General features: G+C 45.4%; 1 protein-coding gene across 2 annotated transcripts; it reads right to left on the bottom strand.

Annotated features, from left to right (window-relative positions):
* Positions 1-6,871: 6,871 nt before the first annotated feature.
* On the bottom strand, positions 6,872-11,767 carry LOC100192098 (Hydroxyproline O-galactosyltransferase GALT4). 2 transcript variants are annotated; one of them, XM_008678595.4, is made up of 8 exons: positions 10,703-11,767; positions 10,379-10,611; positions 9,918-10,205; positions 9,714-9,842; positions 9,457-9,630; positions 8,013-8,120; positions 7,358-7,587; positions 6,872-7,234 (listed from the first exon to the last, which is right to left on the bottom strand). In XM_008678595.4, exons 1-7 carry the CDS (start codon positions 11,532-11,534, stop codon positions 7,381-7,383), a joined length of 1,971 nt encoding a protein of 656 aa, XP_008676817.1. In that variant the 5' UTR covers positions 11,535-11,767; the 3' UTR covers positions 6,872-7,234; positions 7,358-7,380. The 2 variants fall into 2 exon arrangements, with proteins under 2 accessions (XP_008676817.1, NP_001130993.2); NM_001137521.2 differs by having other exon boundaries at positions 6,933-7,587; positions 10,703-11,702.
* Positions 11,768-18,315: the final 6,548 nt, after the last annotated feature.

The following is an 18,315-nucleotide window of genomic DNA, read 5'->3' on the forward strand; positions in this document are numbered from 1 at the left end:
CAGCGAGGCCGTGGAGCTAGGAGGGTGGCACAACAATTCCCTAGCTGCAGACAGCGCCCTAGGCGCAGCCCTTGACGCCCTGGACGTTTGCGTAGGAGTGTGCTACCGCGTAGAGTGCACAGCAGCAGCACCAGACACAGGGCGGTTGGTGGCCCGTGGTGTGGAAGACACAGCCTCTTCCTCCACCGGGAAGTCCTCGGACATGAAATCATGGTGCTTGACGATGTGGACCATGGTGCCGAGCAGAAGAAACAAGCAAAAACCTAAAGCCTAAGCCCCCTACCTGGCGCGCCAAATGTCGGAGAGGAAATTTATCCGGACGGGTGGCGGAACACACCCGCCCTAAATCCTAAGATGAGGAGGGGCCTAAGCGTTTTGCCTGCTAGATGGATTCGGAATGAACACAAGAACACGCAAGGGCTTAGAGTGGTTCAGGCCACCGAAACGTAATACCCTACTCCATTGTGTGTTGTATTGAGCTTGAGAGCTTGTATGAACTTGTGAGTTTGAGAGTCTAAGTTGGGTCTGAGTGAACTTGAGAGCGTGTAAGTGAGCTTGCCTTGTAACGTCGTGTGCCCTCCCTTTTATAGCTCAAGGGGGCACGTACAAGGGTGTTGAGCCCCGACATGTGGGCCCAGGGGCAAAACGGAAGGAAATAACTAATGCCTGCAACACCTGGGCGATCTCCGAGCACCATAATGTCCGTAGTGCATATAGTATTGATATCCCACGCTACTTCCTTGTTAACGCGCGAGTCATGATGAGTGTAGTACACGCGACAACATGGGCGTACTGCCTGCCAATGGAATGGACAGGCACGCCGCCTGCAGGATGGCCTGGTCGCCGCCCGTCAGCGGAGTGGACAGGGCTCATTAAATGTTGAGGCAGCACATCGCCTACTAGTGGAGTGGACAAGGCTCATTAAATGCTGAGGTGGCACATCACCTGCCAGTGGAATGGACAGGCTGCGCGCCTTATTCGCAATAAATGCTGAGGCCGCGCGGCCCAGAGGCCTTAGTCAGGCTCCACGCGCTGGCTTACGTCACGGGCAGTAGGCCCCGTGGCAGCATCGGGTTTCCGCCTGAGCGGGGAGCAGAAGCATACACGGTATGGCCCGGACACGTGTCGGCCCCGGACCCCCGCCTGGCCTTGATTAAGGCCTGGGTATTCTTTGTCCCAGAATCCCGGGACCCTGCTGTGAGTGGCCCGGACCCCACGCAGAGGGGTCCGAGACCCGTCCCAGGGGTCCGGTTTGCGCCTGCGGGGGTCCTGGACCTTACCCGGAGGTCTGGTCCGCATATACAAGGATCCGACACTTTCCCATGGGGGTTCGGACCCACTGTTGATACCTTGGAGTATATCGTCTTCTCTGGCCACGTGGCGTCCCCGGAGCCGTCCACGTGGTGGGGTCGGGTGTTGTTCACCACGCGACTAGAGATAGCCGCGTGGGCACCGCGTCTTTATGCTATAGTAAGGGGTACCCCTGTTTCAGGGTACCGACACCCATCAAGACACCCATGAGAACAAATGAGCATCTCGACCTCGACACAGGAGGTATGTAGATCAAAAGGTATACATGTCGATGATAGGATCTTTACTAGACTTATGTGCATCTCGACCAGATATTATGCTTTCCGTATGCATGTGTGCAAGGTTCCAAGCCGATCCTAAGGAAGTTCACCTTAGGGCCGTGAAAAGAATCATGAGATATTTAGTTTATACTCCTAAGTTTGGACTTTGGTACCCCAAGAGATCCACTTTTGATTTAATAGGATATTCATATGCTGATTGGGCAGGATGTAAAATTGACAGGAAGAGCACATTAGGGACTTGTCAGTTTCTGGGAAGATCCCTGGTGTCATGGGCTTCAAAGAAACAAAACTCAGTAGCTCTTTCTACCGCTGAAGCCGAGTACATTACCGCAGGCAATTGCTGTGCGCAATTACTTTGGAAGAGGAAAATCCTCAGGGACTATGGCTACAAATTGAGCAAAGTCCCTCTCCTATGTGATAATGAGAGTGCAATCCGCATGTCGGATAATCCCGTTGAACACAGTCGCACTAAGCACATAGACATTCGGTATCACTTGCTGAGGGATCACCAACAAAGGGGGGATATCGATATCGCTTATGTTAGCACCAAAGAACAATTAGTAGATATCTTCACCAAGCCATTAGATGAGAAAACTTTTAGCAAACTTAGGAATGAGATAAATATACTTGATTCTCGGACTTTGATTGAAACATTGCACACATAGCTCATTTGTATACCTTTGATCATATCTTTTTTATGTCTACGACTAATGTGTTTTCAAGTGTATTTCTATGCTAAGTCGTAGATTGAAAGGGAAATGGAGTCTTCGGCGACGACAAAGGATTCCACTCCACTCTAACAGTATCATTTACCCTTCGCCGTCACTCCACATCACGCTCCAATTGGTATAATCTTTTCACTCGTATTTACTTGTACCAATGGGGAGAAAGTAATAAAGGGCTCACAAAGTCTCCGTTTTTGGTGATTAATGCCAAAGGGAGAGAAAGTATTAGCCCAAAGCAAAAGGACCGCACCACCACCTTTTGAAAAAATTTAATTGATATATTTCAAATTGGTATGTTGGTTTTCAATTGGTATATTTTCAAAACTAGCATCTAAATATATTTCCAATTAATATCTATTTAAACCCTCTTAAAAACTAAGAGTAGAATTTCATTCAGGGGGAGTTTTGTTTAAGTCAAAGGAAAAGCATTTGAAACAGGGGAGAAAATTTCAAATCTTGAAAATGCTTCTCGCAATCATATTCATATACCTTTGACTATTTGCAAAAAGATTTTGAAAATACTTTTCAAAAGAATTTACAAAAACAAAACATGTGGTGCAAGCGTGGTCCAAAATGTTAAATAAAAGAAAGCAATCCATGCATATCTAGTAAAACTATAAATTGGTTCAATTCCAAGTAACCTATGCACTTACCTTATGCAAACTAGTTCAATTCTGCACTTATATATTTGCTTTGGTTTGTGTTGGCATCAATCACCAAGGGGGAGATTGAAAGGGAAATAGGGTTCAACCTTTTCCTATAAATAATTTTGGTGGTTGAATGCCCAACACAAATAATTGGACTAACTAGTTTGCTCTAGATTATATATTCTACAGGTGCATAAAGGTTCAATACAAACCAATAAAAGATTGAAGAAAGGGTTCAAATTCCAAAGGAACAAGAAAACGAGTGTGCTGTGGCCTGGCGCACCGGACTGTCCGGTGCACCAGGACCGTACAACTCCAAACTAGCCACCCTCGAGTTTCTTAGAGCGCTCTCCGCTATAATTCACCGGACTGTCCGGTGCACCAGCGGAGCAACGGCTCCTTCGCTCAACGGTCGACTGCAAAAGCTGAAGAATCAGAGCAACAGTGCGCAACAGTGCGTGGCAGAGCAGAGCCGCCCGTTAGAGGCACACCGGACTGTGAACAGTACCTATCCGGTGCGGCACCAGACTGTCCGATACCACTAGAAGACAAAGCCTCCAACAGTCGACAGCGCCCGAACCCTAAAGGTTGGGTGACATGGCTGGCGCACCGGACTGTCCAGTGCACCCATCGACAACAGCCATCCCCAACAGCTATGTGGTGGTTGAGGGCTATAAATACCCCCAACCACCACCACTCCAAGCATCCAAGTTTCCAGCATTTCACATTCAATACAAGAGCTAGTTCATTCACTCCAAGACACAATTCAATAGAATCAAAGCCTCTCCAAGTCCCAAATCCACTCCAATCACCAAGTGACTAGAGAGAGTGTTTTGTTCGTGTTCTTTGAGCTCTTGCTTCTTGGATCGCTTTCTTCTTCCTCATTCTTATTCTCAAGACACTTGTAATCAAAGCAAGATACACCAAGTGTTTGGTGGTCCTTGTGGGGTCTAAGTGACCCATTTGATTAAGGAGAAAGCTCACTCAGTCTAGGTGACTGTTTGAGAGAGGGAAAGGGTTGAAAGAGACCCGATCTTTGTGACCACCTCAACGGGGACTAGGTTCATTGGAACCGAACCTCGATAAAACAAATCACCGTGTTCATTCGCTTTTCTTTCATTTGATTTGTTTTCCCCTCTCTCCCGGACTTGATATTCATTCTAACGCTAACCTCGGTTTGTAGTGTGTGATTAAGTTTATAATTTTCAGATTCCGCCTATTCACCCCCTCTAGGCGACTTTCAAGAAGCTATACAAATAAATTTCAGCATTAGAACAAACAGGCAAATAACAGTGCCTTGCTAAATAGAATGAAAAAAGTCCATCATTACCATACATTATGTAACATAGAGCAATATCTCCTGCATCAGCCTCAGCTCCATTGTTGGAGACATGAGCTTCTCCTAAATCTTCACCCTAGACGAGTTGACAAACGGGACAAAACATTGTGTCCACTCCAGGAACAGCTTCCCAATCTACAACCACCATCATAGAGAACGAGACAGAGATAGAGCAAATTATAGCAGATCCGAACAAAGAATTTACTCAAACAATATTCAAGAGTAAACATGCATCAAATGTAGATGATAAATAATTGTCCGTATGTAAAAATAACAATGATGGTTGAATAAACATGTACAACCTAAAGGAACATGTTGGATTGCAAGAATTAAGGTTCAGTCCCTATTTAGGCCCATTAAACACATTAGCTATTATCAGCCCATGTGTAAGGAAAATGGACCTCGGGCCATTTGCTCAAAATGTTTTGGTGTTTGATGATCAACATAGCCTATGGACTAATTTGTTTGCTAGTGTTTATGATTGTAGTTCACAGGATGCTAAAGTGACCTAGAATAAGTCATTGAGGAAAGCAACACCTCAAAAAAGGACATTATGAAGATCACAAGTGAAGATTACAAGTATCAAGCAAAGTCCAAGAAACGAAGAAAAGTGTTGTCACTGGCGGACTGTCCGGTCGAGGGCACCAGACTGCATGGTGGCACACCGGACTGTCTGGTGCACCAGGGAACAGTAGCCCAACGGCTAGTTCATGGTGGCAGTGTGGAGGAGGGTCCAAACTGTCCGGTGCAAAGGCTGACAGCGCCAACGGTCGACTGACAGATCCAACGCGTAGTGGCACACCGGACAGGGCACTGGACTATACAGTGTGCCGCAGAGAGCTACAACTTTCCTCCAACAGCTATAATTGAGTTGGAGCCTATATATACTTTACCGAACCGGCCATTTGAAGGTGTGGGAGCCCAAGCAACATACCAAAGCATATTATAGGCATTTTCAAGTGCTCTAACACCCAAGTGCTTAATAGAATCACTCGGTGATCATCGTAGGTGCTTTACGAAGTGCTTAGGTTAGTTAGACCGCATTAGCGCTTGCTCTAGGTGAATCCTAGATAGTTGAGTGAGTTTAGAAAAACTACACAACCACTCGGCTCTTGCGTGAGCCGTTGTAATTGTACCGAGTGGGGCGAGAGTATTGCGAGACCGTGACAACCGCATTTCTGTCATGCCCACCACCGTGTACCGGAGGGAACGAGGCCCGCGACGTTTCAACCGGAAGCTCGATAGTGGAGACGGCGAGGAGCGTCCGAGAGGAGCCGGAAGCGAAGCACTACTTGCGCGTGGAGAAGGCCCGCGAATCTCTACGGAGTTACTCGACCGTGGTGCTTGGCCCTCGCGTGGGCTACCCTTTACGTAAGGGCGCCAACGAGGATTAGTCAGAACTTTGCGTGGTTCCGGATACCTCAATAAAAATATCGGCGTCATCCACGAGAGTTTGCATCTCTACCTTGCTCTTTATCTTTCACATTTATATTAAGTATTTAAGTTTCAATCTTGTCTTTCTAGTTATATTACTTAGGATTGAAACTTAGGCTTTGCGGTAGAGATAGCAACACTTAAATAAAATCTAGTTTGTACATTCTAATTTGATTATTTGCATATGTTTTGTTCCAAGGATTCATTTGTGGCTTAATTTAGAAAGAGCTTTTAAAAGTCTTAATTCACCCCCCTCTTAGGCGTTACCTTTTCCTATGCCATGTTTAGCCCATTATCACAAGTTGGGCTAATTTTATCCCCGGGTCCAAATACCCCCTAATTGTTAAACATGTACTATGACATCTTATAAGAAACATAAAAATGATGGCTAATCAATTTACTGCATGTGCATGTGCAAAGAAGCATAAAGAGTATCTGATACAATAACACACAAGAAGGAAACATCAAATTACTTGTTCTTTATTTGTTGAACATTCTTATCAGACACCGAATACAGTAATGGGTAGCTTTTCAAATCAAACACCTTGTAAGTGTTGTTTGTGGATAAAATGGCATCAGAGCGGCAAGATTCAAGATTAATTTATACAAAGCATGTCTTTTACCAATCAACCTTGATGTCACCAAAACCACTTAGCTAGTGACAATGTTTGGATGTCAAGTTTGCACCTTCCCGTTCACTAATTTGAGTTTGCCAATGGGCCTCACGAGACCGAAAGTCAAAGACTATCTCCCTCTCAACACCAAAGTGAAAAGAATGCTCAATGACATCAGTTCCTGGTTATCTATAGCAGGAAGACTTACTCTAGTCAACTCTATCTATAGCATGAAGACTTACTCTAGTCAACTCTACTTTCTCTGCTATGTCCATCTTTGCAATTCTACTTTCTCTGCTATGTCCATCTTTGCAATGTGCACCCTAAAGATATCGGTGACGTTCATAAATGTTATCAAGGGACTGTCTTCGGCACGGTAACAGTAAAAAAGCACACCGAGACCGCCTAGGACCAAGTGGAACAGTATTTTAGAAGGAAAGGAGTAGAAAATGAATTATAATTTTGAACAGTAGTAATAACTGTGGTTAAAGGTCATAAAGTCATAGAGCCGAAGTCGTGATAGTGACAAGTCCACCAGTAATAAAGTCATAACTTATGACCAGATTAAGACAAGTAGGCCTGCTAATCAAACCATAACTTATGACCATGTTAAGAGCACAGCAAAATTCTTGTACACTACCATCTGTACAACTGGGTTGCCTATAAATGCAACCACAGCCATAAGTGCCAAAAGCAATAGTTATTTGACTAAGCTTTCTACCCGTCCCATTTACAAATCAAGACCCAAGCAGGTTCCATACTGCTCACAGAACTCCGTCTATACGTCGAGAAAGAAGAGCGCCGCAAGCTCAATCAGAAAGTCGTTACAGGCCGCTGCCCATTCCCCCTGTTTCCATTTCCAGCTGAAACACCGCCTGTTCAGCTATACCAAAAAAATCCGTTAAATGGCAATTTGTTAGTCATCTCGAGGGTTTAATTTATTTTCAAGGCTTCTAGGTTCTCCTTCATGAATAAGGATAGGCACTACCACCACAGAAACGCCTACCAGTACCACCACCTCCAATGTTGCTATCTCATATTGCAACATTGAGCTTTTCCAGCCTGCAGCTTGTCCCACAAACACAACATCTGCCTCGGTGATTGGTAGTGTGCAGTGTAATAATCATCTATGCATCCAAATTGACAAAATTTGACGCTGTGGACGTATTTAACAAGTCTGGTGCTGTTGAACCGCTCGACCCACATGCCCATGCTGACATCCTCCATTTTGAAAAGCTGCACAGCAAGAAATGAAATTTAGGGCCTGATTGGAACCACCCAGTTTTTAAGAAACTGGTTTATGGAAACTGAGGTGGTTCCAGACATATCAGTTTATGCCTCAGTTTATAGAAATTGGATTCACAGTTTTTTAAAAACCAAGAAGTTAGTCTCTCCTAGCTAAAAAATAAAAACTGGTTTCTTAAAAACTAGGTTGCTTCCAAACAAGACCTTATACTCCTGCCGGCATCATCATGCCCCATCTTACAAACCCATGTACCAGCTATCTAGTGGCAGGGTAACCAATGGTAGTTGTTTATAAACTTCTGGAAGGGAATATGATCAGGCAGGTCGCCAGTTATTGCAAATAAAGAATGCAATTTGTTTAAACAAGTTACCATATGTGTCACGAAATGCAAACCAGAAAAGTCAACTGAGCTTACCCTTAATTTAAGGTTTAAAAATTCTGATAGAATGGAGTCTGCAATATCAGAGGATATAACATATCCAGGACCATTTGCATAGATGGGATAATCCTCTTCTGGCCATTCCTGTAAAACACAGAAGCATAGATGAGAAAATGCATGCATTAAAAAAGGGGGCACTTCATAAGAGAATGAAGTAGAGAAGGATAAAAAAGGCATCTCTAGTAGACCATCAATTCTTCCACTGATATACTGAGTCAAGCAAAGTCGAGAGAGGTAGAAGTAGAGGATACCTCTTTGATACCTCTTTGCTAAGTGCAGCATTGCAGTCACAGGTATGGTATAAAAGTGACATATTATGAGATCAAAGGTTGCACAATCATATTTGAGGGTAAGATATCTATTTTTGTACAGACTTATCCAACAAAGCAACAGCAACAACCAATCTGTTATGGCAACTTTTACTGCTGAAATATTAAATGTACAAAAGATCAAGTTTCGTTTTGTTACATTAAATGCAGATACGGTCGAGTTAAGAAAACATTACATGAATTAATTAGAACATAGTGGATATATTAACAATGGAGTGGATAGAGGCAGAGGCTGCATACAGTAACAACATCGACGTTTCAGATGAATATGCATAGTAATTTTAACAATGAAAAAAAAGGTATTGGTTAAAGATCAAAAGCTATAAACTGAGGGTGAAGTTTGGAAGATTCAATGCTACAGCAGCTTCAAATGTATATCAAACAGAAGTCAACACACATGGTTGTTTGGATGAAAAAACCAGACAGGTTAGATGGCAAATAGCACAAAGGCATTTACAGGAAACAGCTTCACAAAGCCGCTTTTTCATGTGGAACCATAATCAGTTAGACAATTCAACTTAATGGAGTTAATTTCAATGTTAATCCATGTAGCATTGCCACATTGACTCATTCAGTTATGTCATCTGTGAAATATAGTATCCAGAAATGAACCTTATTAGATTTCTTTAAGGCCTAGTTTGGAAACCCCATTTTCCCAAGAAAAAATAGTTCATTTTCCCTTGGAAAAATGGAGTTCTCAAACTAGCCCTAAACAGGAGAAAGATTCCGTAAATTTGACATCAAGGTACCATGAATTGATTTTTTACCTGGTTTTAAGGTTTCATGAACCAATTTATACACTACTAGGGGAACAAGTATGATTGCTATTGCTAAGGGCTAGTTTAGAAACCCCATTTTCCTAAGGGATTTTCATTTTCCCAAGGGAAATTAGTTTATTTTCCCTTAGGAAAATAGAAATCCCTTTGAAAATGGAGTTCCCAAACTAGCCCTAATGTTTAATACCCATACAGACCAAATATACTGTATTGAACAGTTCGCTACAACAACATAGTGCGCAGAGCACCTTCATTTTCAATCAATGAAAGGAAAAAGGGCATATGAGATCATTGTGGAATCAAATATAAGTTTACCTCATAAGTAACAGCCCATTTACCATCACGCAATGGCTTATGACGATAATTCATGTTCCCTATATAGAGACTTTCACCGTTCTGGATTTTCTTCACTTCAGCAATTACTGAATCAAGTCTAACAAAAGTATCATCATCACACTTCATTATGTATCTAGCATATACAACATGGACCTGAGAGGACAAGTTCATTATAATAGTGACAAAGTGTTTTACAGGGACTTCATAGTAGCAAGAAAGAAAGCACTTAGACATACCCCATACTCGCATATGGCAATTGTCTTGAGAACAACCAAATCATAGCTATCCATGAATGGCACAATAACAATGTCCCCGAAAAACTCAGCCTCCTTTTTCAGCTCTGCATTAATCTCGTTCCTGCCATGCTGCAGAAAAGAAAAAAAATGACCAACTCAAGTCCAACAAAAAAAAAGTACTCGAGTTTGGTCTTCAAGATTTACCAGGGCAACAAAAAACCGGGCCACAACATTCGGCAACTTCTGAGCAGCAGACATCCATGTCTTTCTCACAGCCATTCGCTCAGCAAAATGGTTGCCTGCTGACAGGATACCGATGAAAATCTCAACTGGTTCGTCTGGAAGGGGAGGAGCCTGCCAACTGGGTAACATCTCTAGGTGTTTCTGTGGAGAAAAGCTAGGATGTGTGGTGGGCAGAGTCCCCGCAAACACTGATTGCACATCAAGGTCCCCATCCAATGATAAGCCAGTAGCATCCTCAAGAACAAATCCCTACAAGCACCACCAGCGACAAAAGTTAACAGTGTCAAACACGGATGGCAGTGCACCGATATTAATATTTGTAGACCTGGTATAATAAGATATACTCATGTACAAACGAGAAGCACTTATATAATATTGCATTCCATTCCCCATCTATTCATGTACAAACGAGAAGCACTTACAGTGCGGTATGGAAATGATGTCACATGCCGTCCATCAACATTCACATGGTAACCCTCGAACCCAGCAGTGAGAGTGAGAACAAACAGGCGGTCCTCGACGAATGGGTATGACCAATCAACGGAGACTGTCTTTGTGCGGCCAATAAGCCGGTTCAGCCACCATGACGTTTTTGACTCCTCCGACCGCCCTTCATCATCCCGAATCCACTTCTCACACTTCACCAACCCATCCACTGCAGAACAATCCAATCAGAATAAAATCTTTGGGCCAATGTAATCGGTAGATTAACAATACTTTATCTGGTGATAGTGGAGGGTGCAGACCAGTCTCCTCGTCGGCACGTGACCTCCAGCCTTCGCAGCGGAGCGGAGTGCCCCACTGCATGCGATAGCAGGTGTTCTGCTCGATCACCGGCTTGCCGCTCCAGTCGCCGCGGAGGCGCGGGTTGAAGTGGAGAATCCTGGGCGGATCCTCGCCGTCCACCGTCTTGAGCCCCTGCAGCTCCATCATGAACTGCGACACCATGATCGGCTCTTCACCCTCCCTGAGCAGCGTGATCTTAGGATCCCGCTCAGGGTGCGCCTCGTGCGGTGTCGCGACGACCGTGATATACGAACCCAGCGTCAGGCCGCACGGCAGCTCCACCGCCCGCCCCCTCTCCCGGAACTCGTCGCCGCTGAGGACGATCGAGTGAGGGCACTTGCTCTTCTCTTCCTCCCCTGACGAATCACGCGAGGACGCCAGGGCCGTCGCTAGAGCCTCCAGGTCGGAGAACACGCGGGCCCCTGACTCGGCAGCCTCGGCGGCGACCTTGCGTAGCGAGCCGGAGCGGGTGGAGTTGAGGTGGCAGAGCTCGAGGCCAGAGACGATCCCTGCCAACCGGCGCGCCCGTCCTCGCCCCGCGTCCGACGAGAGGGTCTCCCTGTGCGGGTGTTTGGCGGGGCGCGCCGGCACGGCGCGCCTCACGCCCTCCCACGCGCCGGCGAGGTGGAGCTTCCGCGAAGCCGCGGCGGACGCCCCCGCCCCGAGCAGGGACGTGGACACGAACGGCGACTCGAGGAGCAGCACGGCGAGCGCGTAGGCGAAGGAGACCGCCACGAGCACCTGGATCGCGCGGCTGCGGCACGGCGCGCCGGCCCCCGACGGCCTTCGCATTGCGCCGGGCGCCGCGGCCCACGGCGACGCGTGACCTAACCCTAGGAGGAGGAGCGCAGGTGAACGGACAGAGCAGCGGGAAGGCGAGGCGCGCGAGGGAAGCTGCACGCCGCGCGTGCTCTCCGTGGTGGGCGCGGAGGGAGCGAGGCAGCGGTGGAGGCGGCCGAGCGGGGGGTGCAAACGAAGTGGCCGAGCCGGAGCCCGATATGTTAATAAATTGGACGGGAAATTCCCTCCTATAGAACGTAATCTGGGCCTTCCCTGATTTTAAAAAGCCGTGCGGAAATGTAACATTTTGCGTGATCGTGGCGCAAGAAGGCCGCGTGCGTTCGGCGCATGGCATAGAGCCCTGGGCCCCGTCTTGCGGGCGCGGGCGGCGTAGGGAGGGCGGGCCGATGCCACGTGGACAGGAAGGGGAAGGGGGCACCCTACCACTGTAGTAGTGCATTTAGACTGTCTTCAACGGTGTCCGCAGCCCTCCCCTCCCCTAATACTGTACACAATATAGGGGCTACAGTACACCTCATTCCCCTTCACCGGCGTCCTCCTCCAGTCATCCTCCTCCTCTCCCTCCCCGATTCTTTCTCTCTCACGCTAAATGGAGGGGCACGCTACGCCGCATTCCTCCCCCGCAGCCGCTTCCTTCGCCCACACGCTCGCGGGTTCGGAATACTCCGAGGATGGTCTTGGAGGCGAACCAAGTGCGACGGTCGGCCCGCCGGAGAAGGTACCCGTCACGCCGCCCTCTCCCGCGATTCGGTTTTCTTGCTCCGAGCGGCGAGCACGGTGGGGGAGCTCGACGCGGATCCGCCTTCAACCTTCGCGGACCGCCGACCCGGCAGATCCATGCGAAGACGCCGCCGCCGTTGCTCTCTGTCCGCCGGCACGTCGCCTGCGGGGTCTCGGGCAAAGGGAGGTCATCGATTCGACGATAGATCTACGTTGAGCCGATCTGCTTCATTCGATCTTCAAGGTCCAAGGTACGATTCGTGACTTCGCCATTTTCTGCACCTATGATTGAATCTGTTGCCCAAATAAACGTAGCTTCGATTTACACTAGGGTTTACCTGTTCTTGATCTGGTTTGACAGGTAGGGTTTATGTGTTCTTCGACTTCTTTCACGGTTAGGGTTTAGGTTATCTCGGATCTCCGATTCGGCCATTGTGTAGGTTGATTTCATCCAAAAATTAGCTTAGCTTTTTTTTTGGATAACTGTAAGGATCCATACTTTACTAACCTTGTAGGCCCGTAAACTCTGTCTATGAATTGCACTCAGTGAATCTAGAATTTCCAGTAGTGTTTCCTTACATGAGTAACCATTGCATGCAACTAACGAACACCTTTACTTATTATACAGCTTCAAAATATTAGTTGATTATTTGACGTCCACTTCAAGTAATTGAGGTTCTAAATCCTTTTTCGCTATAGTACATTGTTTTTAATCATTTTCATAAGTCTAGTTTCCATGAATGCTGTATGTGTTTCATTTGTTTTGTGTAATTTTAGTTTACTAAATGCAACCAACAAATTTACCTACCCACGGGTCAAGTGTTTATAAAATGTGTATAAATAGTTTAGCATTCTTCTTGCACAATAACATTTTTGGCCCAACACTTCCTGTTTTTGGTAGCTGCCATGACCACTTTAATTTCACTAATTAGTAACAACAGTGGGCCTAATTTTTTCATGTATGCACCTTGTCTAGCAAAGGAGAAACTGCTTGAGGATAGGATTCAAGATGAGCAGCCATGATGCCAAAGTACTGCAACACTTGGTCCTCAATCTTGCAGACTCAGTCGAAACTGGTGCATTGAATATTAGAAGCTTTCTAGAAGAGGCTTTCAGGCATTTGGGTGACAAGCATTACCTTCTGAATGCACTACTTGCAATTCGAAAGGAGGTAGACCTGATGGAGCAGGATGCCCTAGAGAGCAAAGCAAGGCCAGACCCAGAGAAGGTGAGGATGGAGGAAGAAATTAAAGTTGTGGAGCATGTGGACCCAGTGGGTAGACAATTTCCTTTCACCCCCCTTCCTCACCAGAATTGTATGAGGCCAGTGACAATGACTCTTATGACTCGGACATGTCCACTAGGTATAGCATTTAGAACCTGTAAATGTGGTACCTAGACCAAGGTCTTAGTGCTAGTAATGCATCGAAATAAATACAAACTTTTGTGTGATGTCTGTGATGCATGGGTAACCGATGTAGGACATGTCGGATGTTTGTTAATGTTGCTTTTGTATGAACCTTATGTGGAGTGCATGAAACTTGCTACATTTTAGTACAAGTGTGTTATCTATTTTCCAAATTAATTGATCCGTGTATTTCATTCCCAGAATGGCTGACAACAACAGAAACACACCTATTCGACCTCCTGGTGCTAGCCCCAGTACAGGTAACCAGATTTCCCCCCACCCATGTGGGATCCTGAGTTCTAGCAGGGCCAAGGATTAGACCCAACCCATCCTGCTACAATTACTGGTAGTACAACCCAGATGAGCAATCCTACCTGGTCCTAGGGACCTAATGACACATCTTCATTTCCCTTTCGCAATCCATGGAACCCATATTTTAGTATGATGAATCCAGGTGGTCCTCCACCACAAACATCATTGGGTCAAGCCTAGATGGTACCACCTACTCCATTTCCCCAGGTTTATACCCATGTGACCAACCAGACTGACCCTATCAATTTGGAATCAGAAGCAGAGCATAGTGTACAGGAATTAAACAGCCCTACCAAACCTTCGGACACACCAGCGACAGGTAGGAGGACAAAGGAACAGAACTTCAAACCTGATGAAGACCTTTTGCTTTGCAAAACTTGGTAGAGATTAGTAGTGATCCAGTAATTAGCACAGGGCAGAGGAAGGAGGGTTTATGGGCTAGAATTGAGAAAAGGTACAATGAACTTAGAGGTGAGTTTCCAATGAGACTTAATAGGGCTTTGAGCAGCAGATGGGACAAAATAAGGGCTGAAACAGGTAAATATGCTGGATTCTACGCAAGAGTCCTAAGGGAAAATCAGACTGACCTAACAGACAACGACAAGGTATAATAACATTCCTTTGTAATACTTAAGTATGGATATGGTTCCATGTGTACTTACTTTAATTCGTGATTTGACAAGTATTATAAATGTTTTGTAGACTTCGAAAGCTGCAACTCTAAATGCTACCGCACAGAAAAAGCCTTTTCATTTCATGCATTGCTGGACGCGGCTAAAAAATTGTAACACCCCTGGTGTTACTGTTACTAAAATTTGAGCATAACATCATAAGCATGGGCATTTCATATGTCTGACACACCTATAGTGCATTCACTAGGAAAAAATTTCAAACAAGTTGTATTGTTATGACATTTTGTGAATCAAACCCTAGAGTAGGGAGCTCAACCCTAGAATGGGTGTAATAGAGCAAACAAGGCTTAAACAGGTGAAAACTTCAAAGCTTGTTAGAAATAATCATAAAGTATCACCATAGATGAACTCAAGTGGGATCCAAACCCTAAGAGTGCAAGAAACCCTAATTGGAACCCTAGAAAACCCTAAACCTAAACCCTAGGGGGGCTAAGTGCAAAATCAGTGCACTTTTGGGCTAAAGTGCAAAAACCATGATAATAAGGTGTCTTAAGTCATAAGGTTCAAAATTATGGAGATTTGCAAGTTAAACCTTGAGTTTTGGACTAATTTCCAAAAGAGCCACACTTAAACCCTTTTGGATAAGTCTGAAATCAGTGTAATTAGCTCAACTTTGGAGCCTTATATCTGCCAAATTATAAGGTTTTTGCCCTAGGTCACCACAGCAATATTGTAGATCTAGCAAAGGAGAATAACTTTTCTTAAGGGAGTAAGCATGGTTGTTATGAAGAATTTGAAGATAAATGAGCCTGAAGTTGGGCTGTCAGGCTGTTTGAGTCTGAACTTCAGACTAACAGTGCGACTGCATGAACTTAGGGCTCGAATTCAATCATGATCGAGTAAGAATTTGGCTTGGGTTGCTATGACAAAATTGTAGCTGGATCATTTGGATATAACTTTGCTAAAGAGTGATGATCTTGTTACTACCTGAAATTGGGAGCAAATCTCCCTGCAAATCGCTGTCAGCTGTCTGCACCCAGCTCACCATGGTACAGTGCACCCTAAACTGAATCAGATCGCGGGTTCATTCCCCCTCGTCGCCGGTGATCCTTTGCCGTGATTATTGATTGATCGTCGCGATTCGTGCACCATGGTCGATGGATAACCGTGGGCAGGTAAAAATCTCGGCGCCTGGATCAACTTGGGTCCCGTCGCGGCTAAGCTTGCCGTACCCCCTTGCTCATCGGTCGATCGGGATAAGAGCTCGCCGCCGTTGTCGATCACTGTCGTGCGCCGCGTGTCCAGGCTATTTACCACGTCGCGATTAGTCATGCTTGGGGATCCGGTGATCGCCGGAGGAGGCGCCACGGTGAAAACCACTATGCACTTGCGCCAGTGCTCCACCCCTTCTCCGACCACCGCACGTCATCGCTCAAATTCTCGGCCACCGCTCTTGCCTAGTATAAATTAAAGCCACCGTGAGCTCCATAGGATCATTACCATCTAGCCACCAAGTATTGCCCTCAATCGATCATCAGTGAGCTCCAATTTTGGATTTCCCCCAAAAATACTCAAGAACACCGTAGCAATTACCTCACCGTGGCCAGCTCAATTCAGGTCTGCTCATACCTTCTGCTCCCTTGTTTGAGTATTCTTATGTACCCTTGATGCTCATCGACCCGTCCAATTGAACTAGAATCCCCTTAATCACCGGGAACGCGTTCAGCTACCCATGATGTCCACGGTCACCGTGGCCAGAGCAAACCTGGTAGCCATTGATGAAATTAAGTGGGGGAAAACATTTATTAGACCTTGAATTCGGTCTCGGCCGAAACATGGCGCCAGTCACTGCGTGAGTCGGCCGGTATACAGGTTCGCGGAGCTCTGCGCAACGCCATCCGCCGTCGAGGATCTCGGCGTGTAAAGGAATGGAAACGTATGGGCCCTTCTGAAAATGTCAGTGACTCATGGCAACAGTGCGGTGAACTCGGTTCGGAATTTTCAAACCTGCGGGGGTCTCTGTACAAATCTACCGATGCGGGCGCGCGCGGGCGAATTCGGCCTCTGCTGGGCTGCCTCAGACTAAAATGAGCCCAATACTGTTTCTGCTTTTCTCTTTTATTTTTCTGTTAAGCTTTGGAAATCTATAGGAAATTATAGAAAAATGATAAAATTATCAAACCAATTTTGCTAGATCCCTAATTTCCTATAGTATTTAATAAAAATATTTTCTTGATTTTTAGTTCAAATAAGAAATTATAGGATATTTAAAATAGCTTAAAATCTTGTTTCTGGATTTTTAGAAAATAGATAATAATTCCAAAAATCCCCAAACTTTTTGAATGGCCCTTATATATTATTTAGAAGCTTTAGGTAGAGTTTGGTATGATTTGGACCTTGTTTGATACTTAGAACCTAAAACCCTACCCCCTGCCCTATGAACTTCACTAATGACTCCGGAAACCCTAAGTTCTCGGAGATCCCTGAAGGAAAATTGTATTCAAGACATTAGATAATAAACTCTTATTATCTTTGCACTCTCATAAGCATTACATGGGCATTCATTATTATGTGTGGTTATATTTAGAAAACGAAGAAGAAGTAGAAGAAGAAAAGACTCTACCACCACCACTTGAGGAACATCAGGCAGGCAACTGCTTTTATTTTGACATCTGTGGAACTGAGCCTGATTCACCTGTGAAACAAGGCAAGCCCCGGTGCATTTGCCACCTCCTTGTTACTTTTAAAACTCTTTCTCACTTATTTGATGCATTAGGTGATAGGAGTTGTGTGCTAAACTCTTGCCGCATTTCCTTCCTTGGATTATTCCCTAATCCCTATTTTACAAAAAGTTTTCTTATGCTTAGTCCTGCTTTAGCAAAACAAAATGTTTTGTTTTCTCAAATATGATGTTGCAAAGTGGGAGGAATGTTTTCAAAAATAAAACTTGATGGTGAATCCATCATGGCCATGATGGGTTCAACATCGAAAAAGATGTACCTCTGCCAGGTACCAAACTTTGGGTTTGAAATGATTAAGCTGAGACCGGGCGGTTGACTTGCACGAGAAGAGAGTCTCGGTGTAGTGTCTCCGTCTGAGTCGATTAAGGATCGTCTCGATGTAGGCTTGATGACCGAGGACCCTTTAACTGGTCACATGCCTCGTCATGGGTAAGCTTTGCCTCGGGTAGACTAAGGCCAGAATAAGATACCACACAATGGGAGTGGAGAGATGGCGAGAGTAGTGTGTATCCTCCATGGCAAGAGGCTGGACGGTGGTGTATCTGTGCTCTCGGTTGGCGTGAACCTGATCTGGTCTTAAGAACCCCGGTAGCGAGTTGACATATGCAAGGGTTAAGTGCTACATATGTCATGTGATTAGAGATCCTCAGCTGAGTATAATCGATTCGGATCGCCGTACCTTCGCAGTTATGAAGACTTGGTCACTGCCCTATACGTAGAACTCCAGTAAAGATAAAGGGTTGTTAAGAAGTTGGCTAGTGCAGGTCAAGTGATTGAACTAGGGTAGAATGAACTCTAGTTATAGGTAATTCTACTTAACCGGACAAATAAAACTGGATTTTTAAGGATCCACTCTTATTAAGCATTTCTGCAAACAAAGTCAGTCAAGCCTTACCTTGACTCCCTGAAAGCTAGCATACCCTTGAGAGTCTTTTCTTTAGTCGGGTAAGACTTGCTGA

The sequence above is a fragment of the Zea mays genome, chromosome 1, assembly GCF_902167145.1.
Source record: "Zea mays cultivar B73 chromosome 1, Zm-B73-REFERENCE-NAM-5.0, whole genome shotgun sequence".
In the NCBI taxonomy this organism is placed as follows: Eukaryota; Viridiplantae; Streptophyta; class Magnoliopsida; order Poales; family Poaceae; genus Zea; species Zea mays.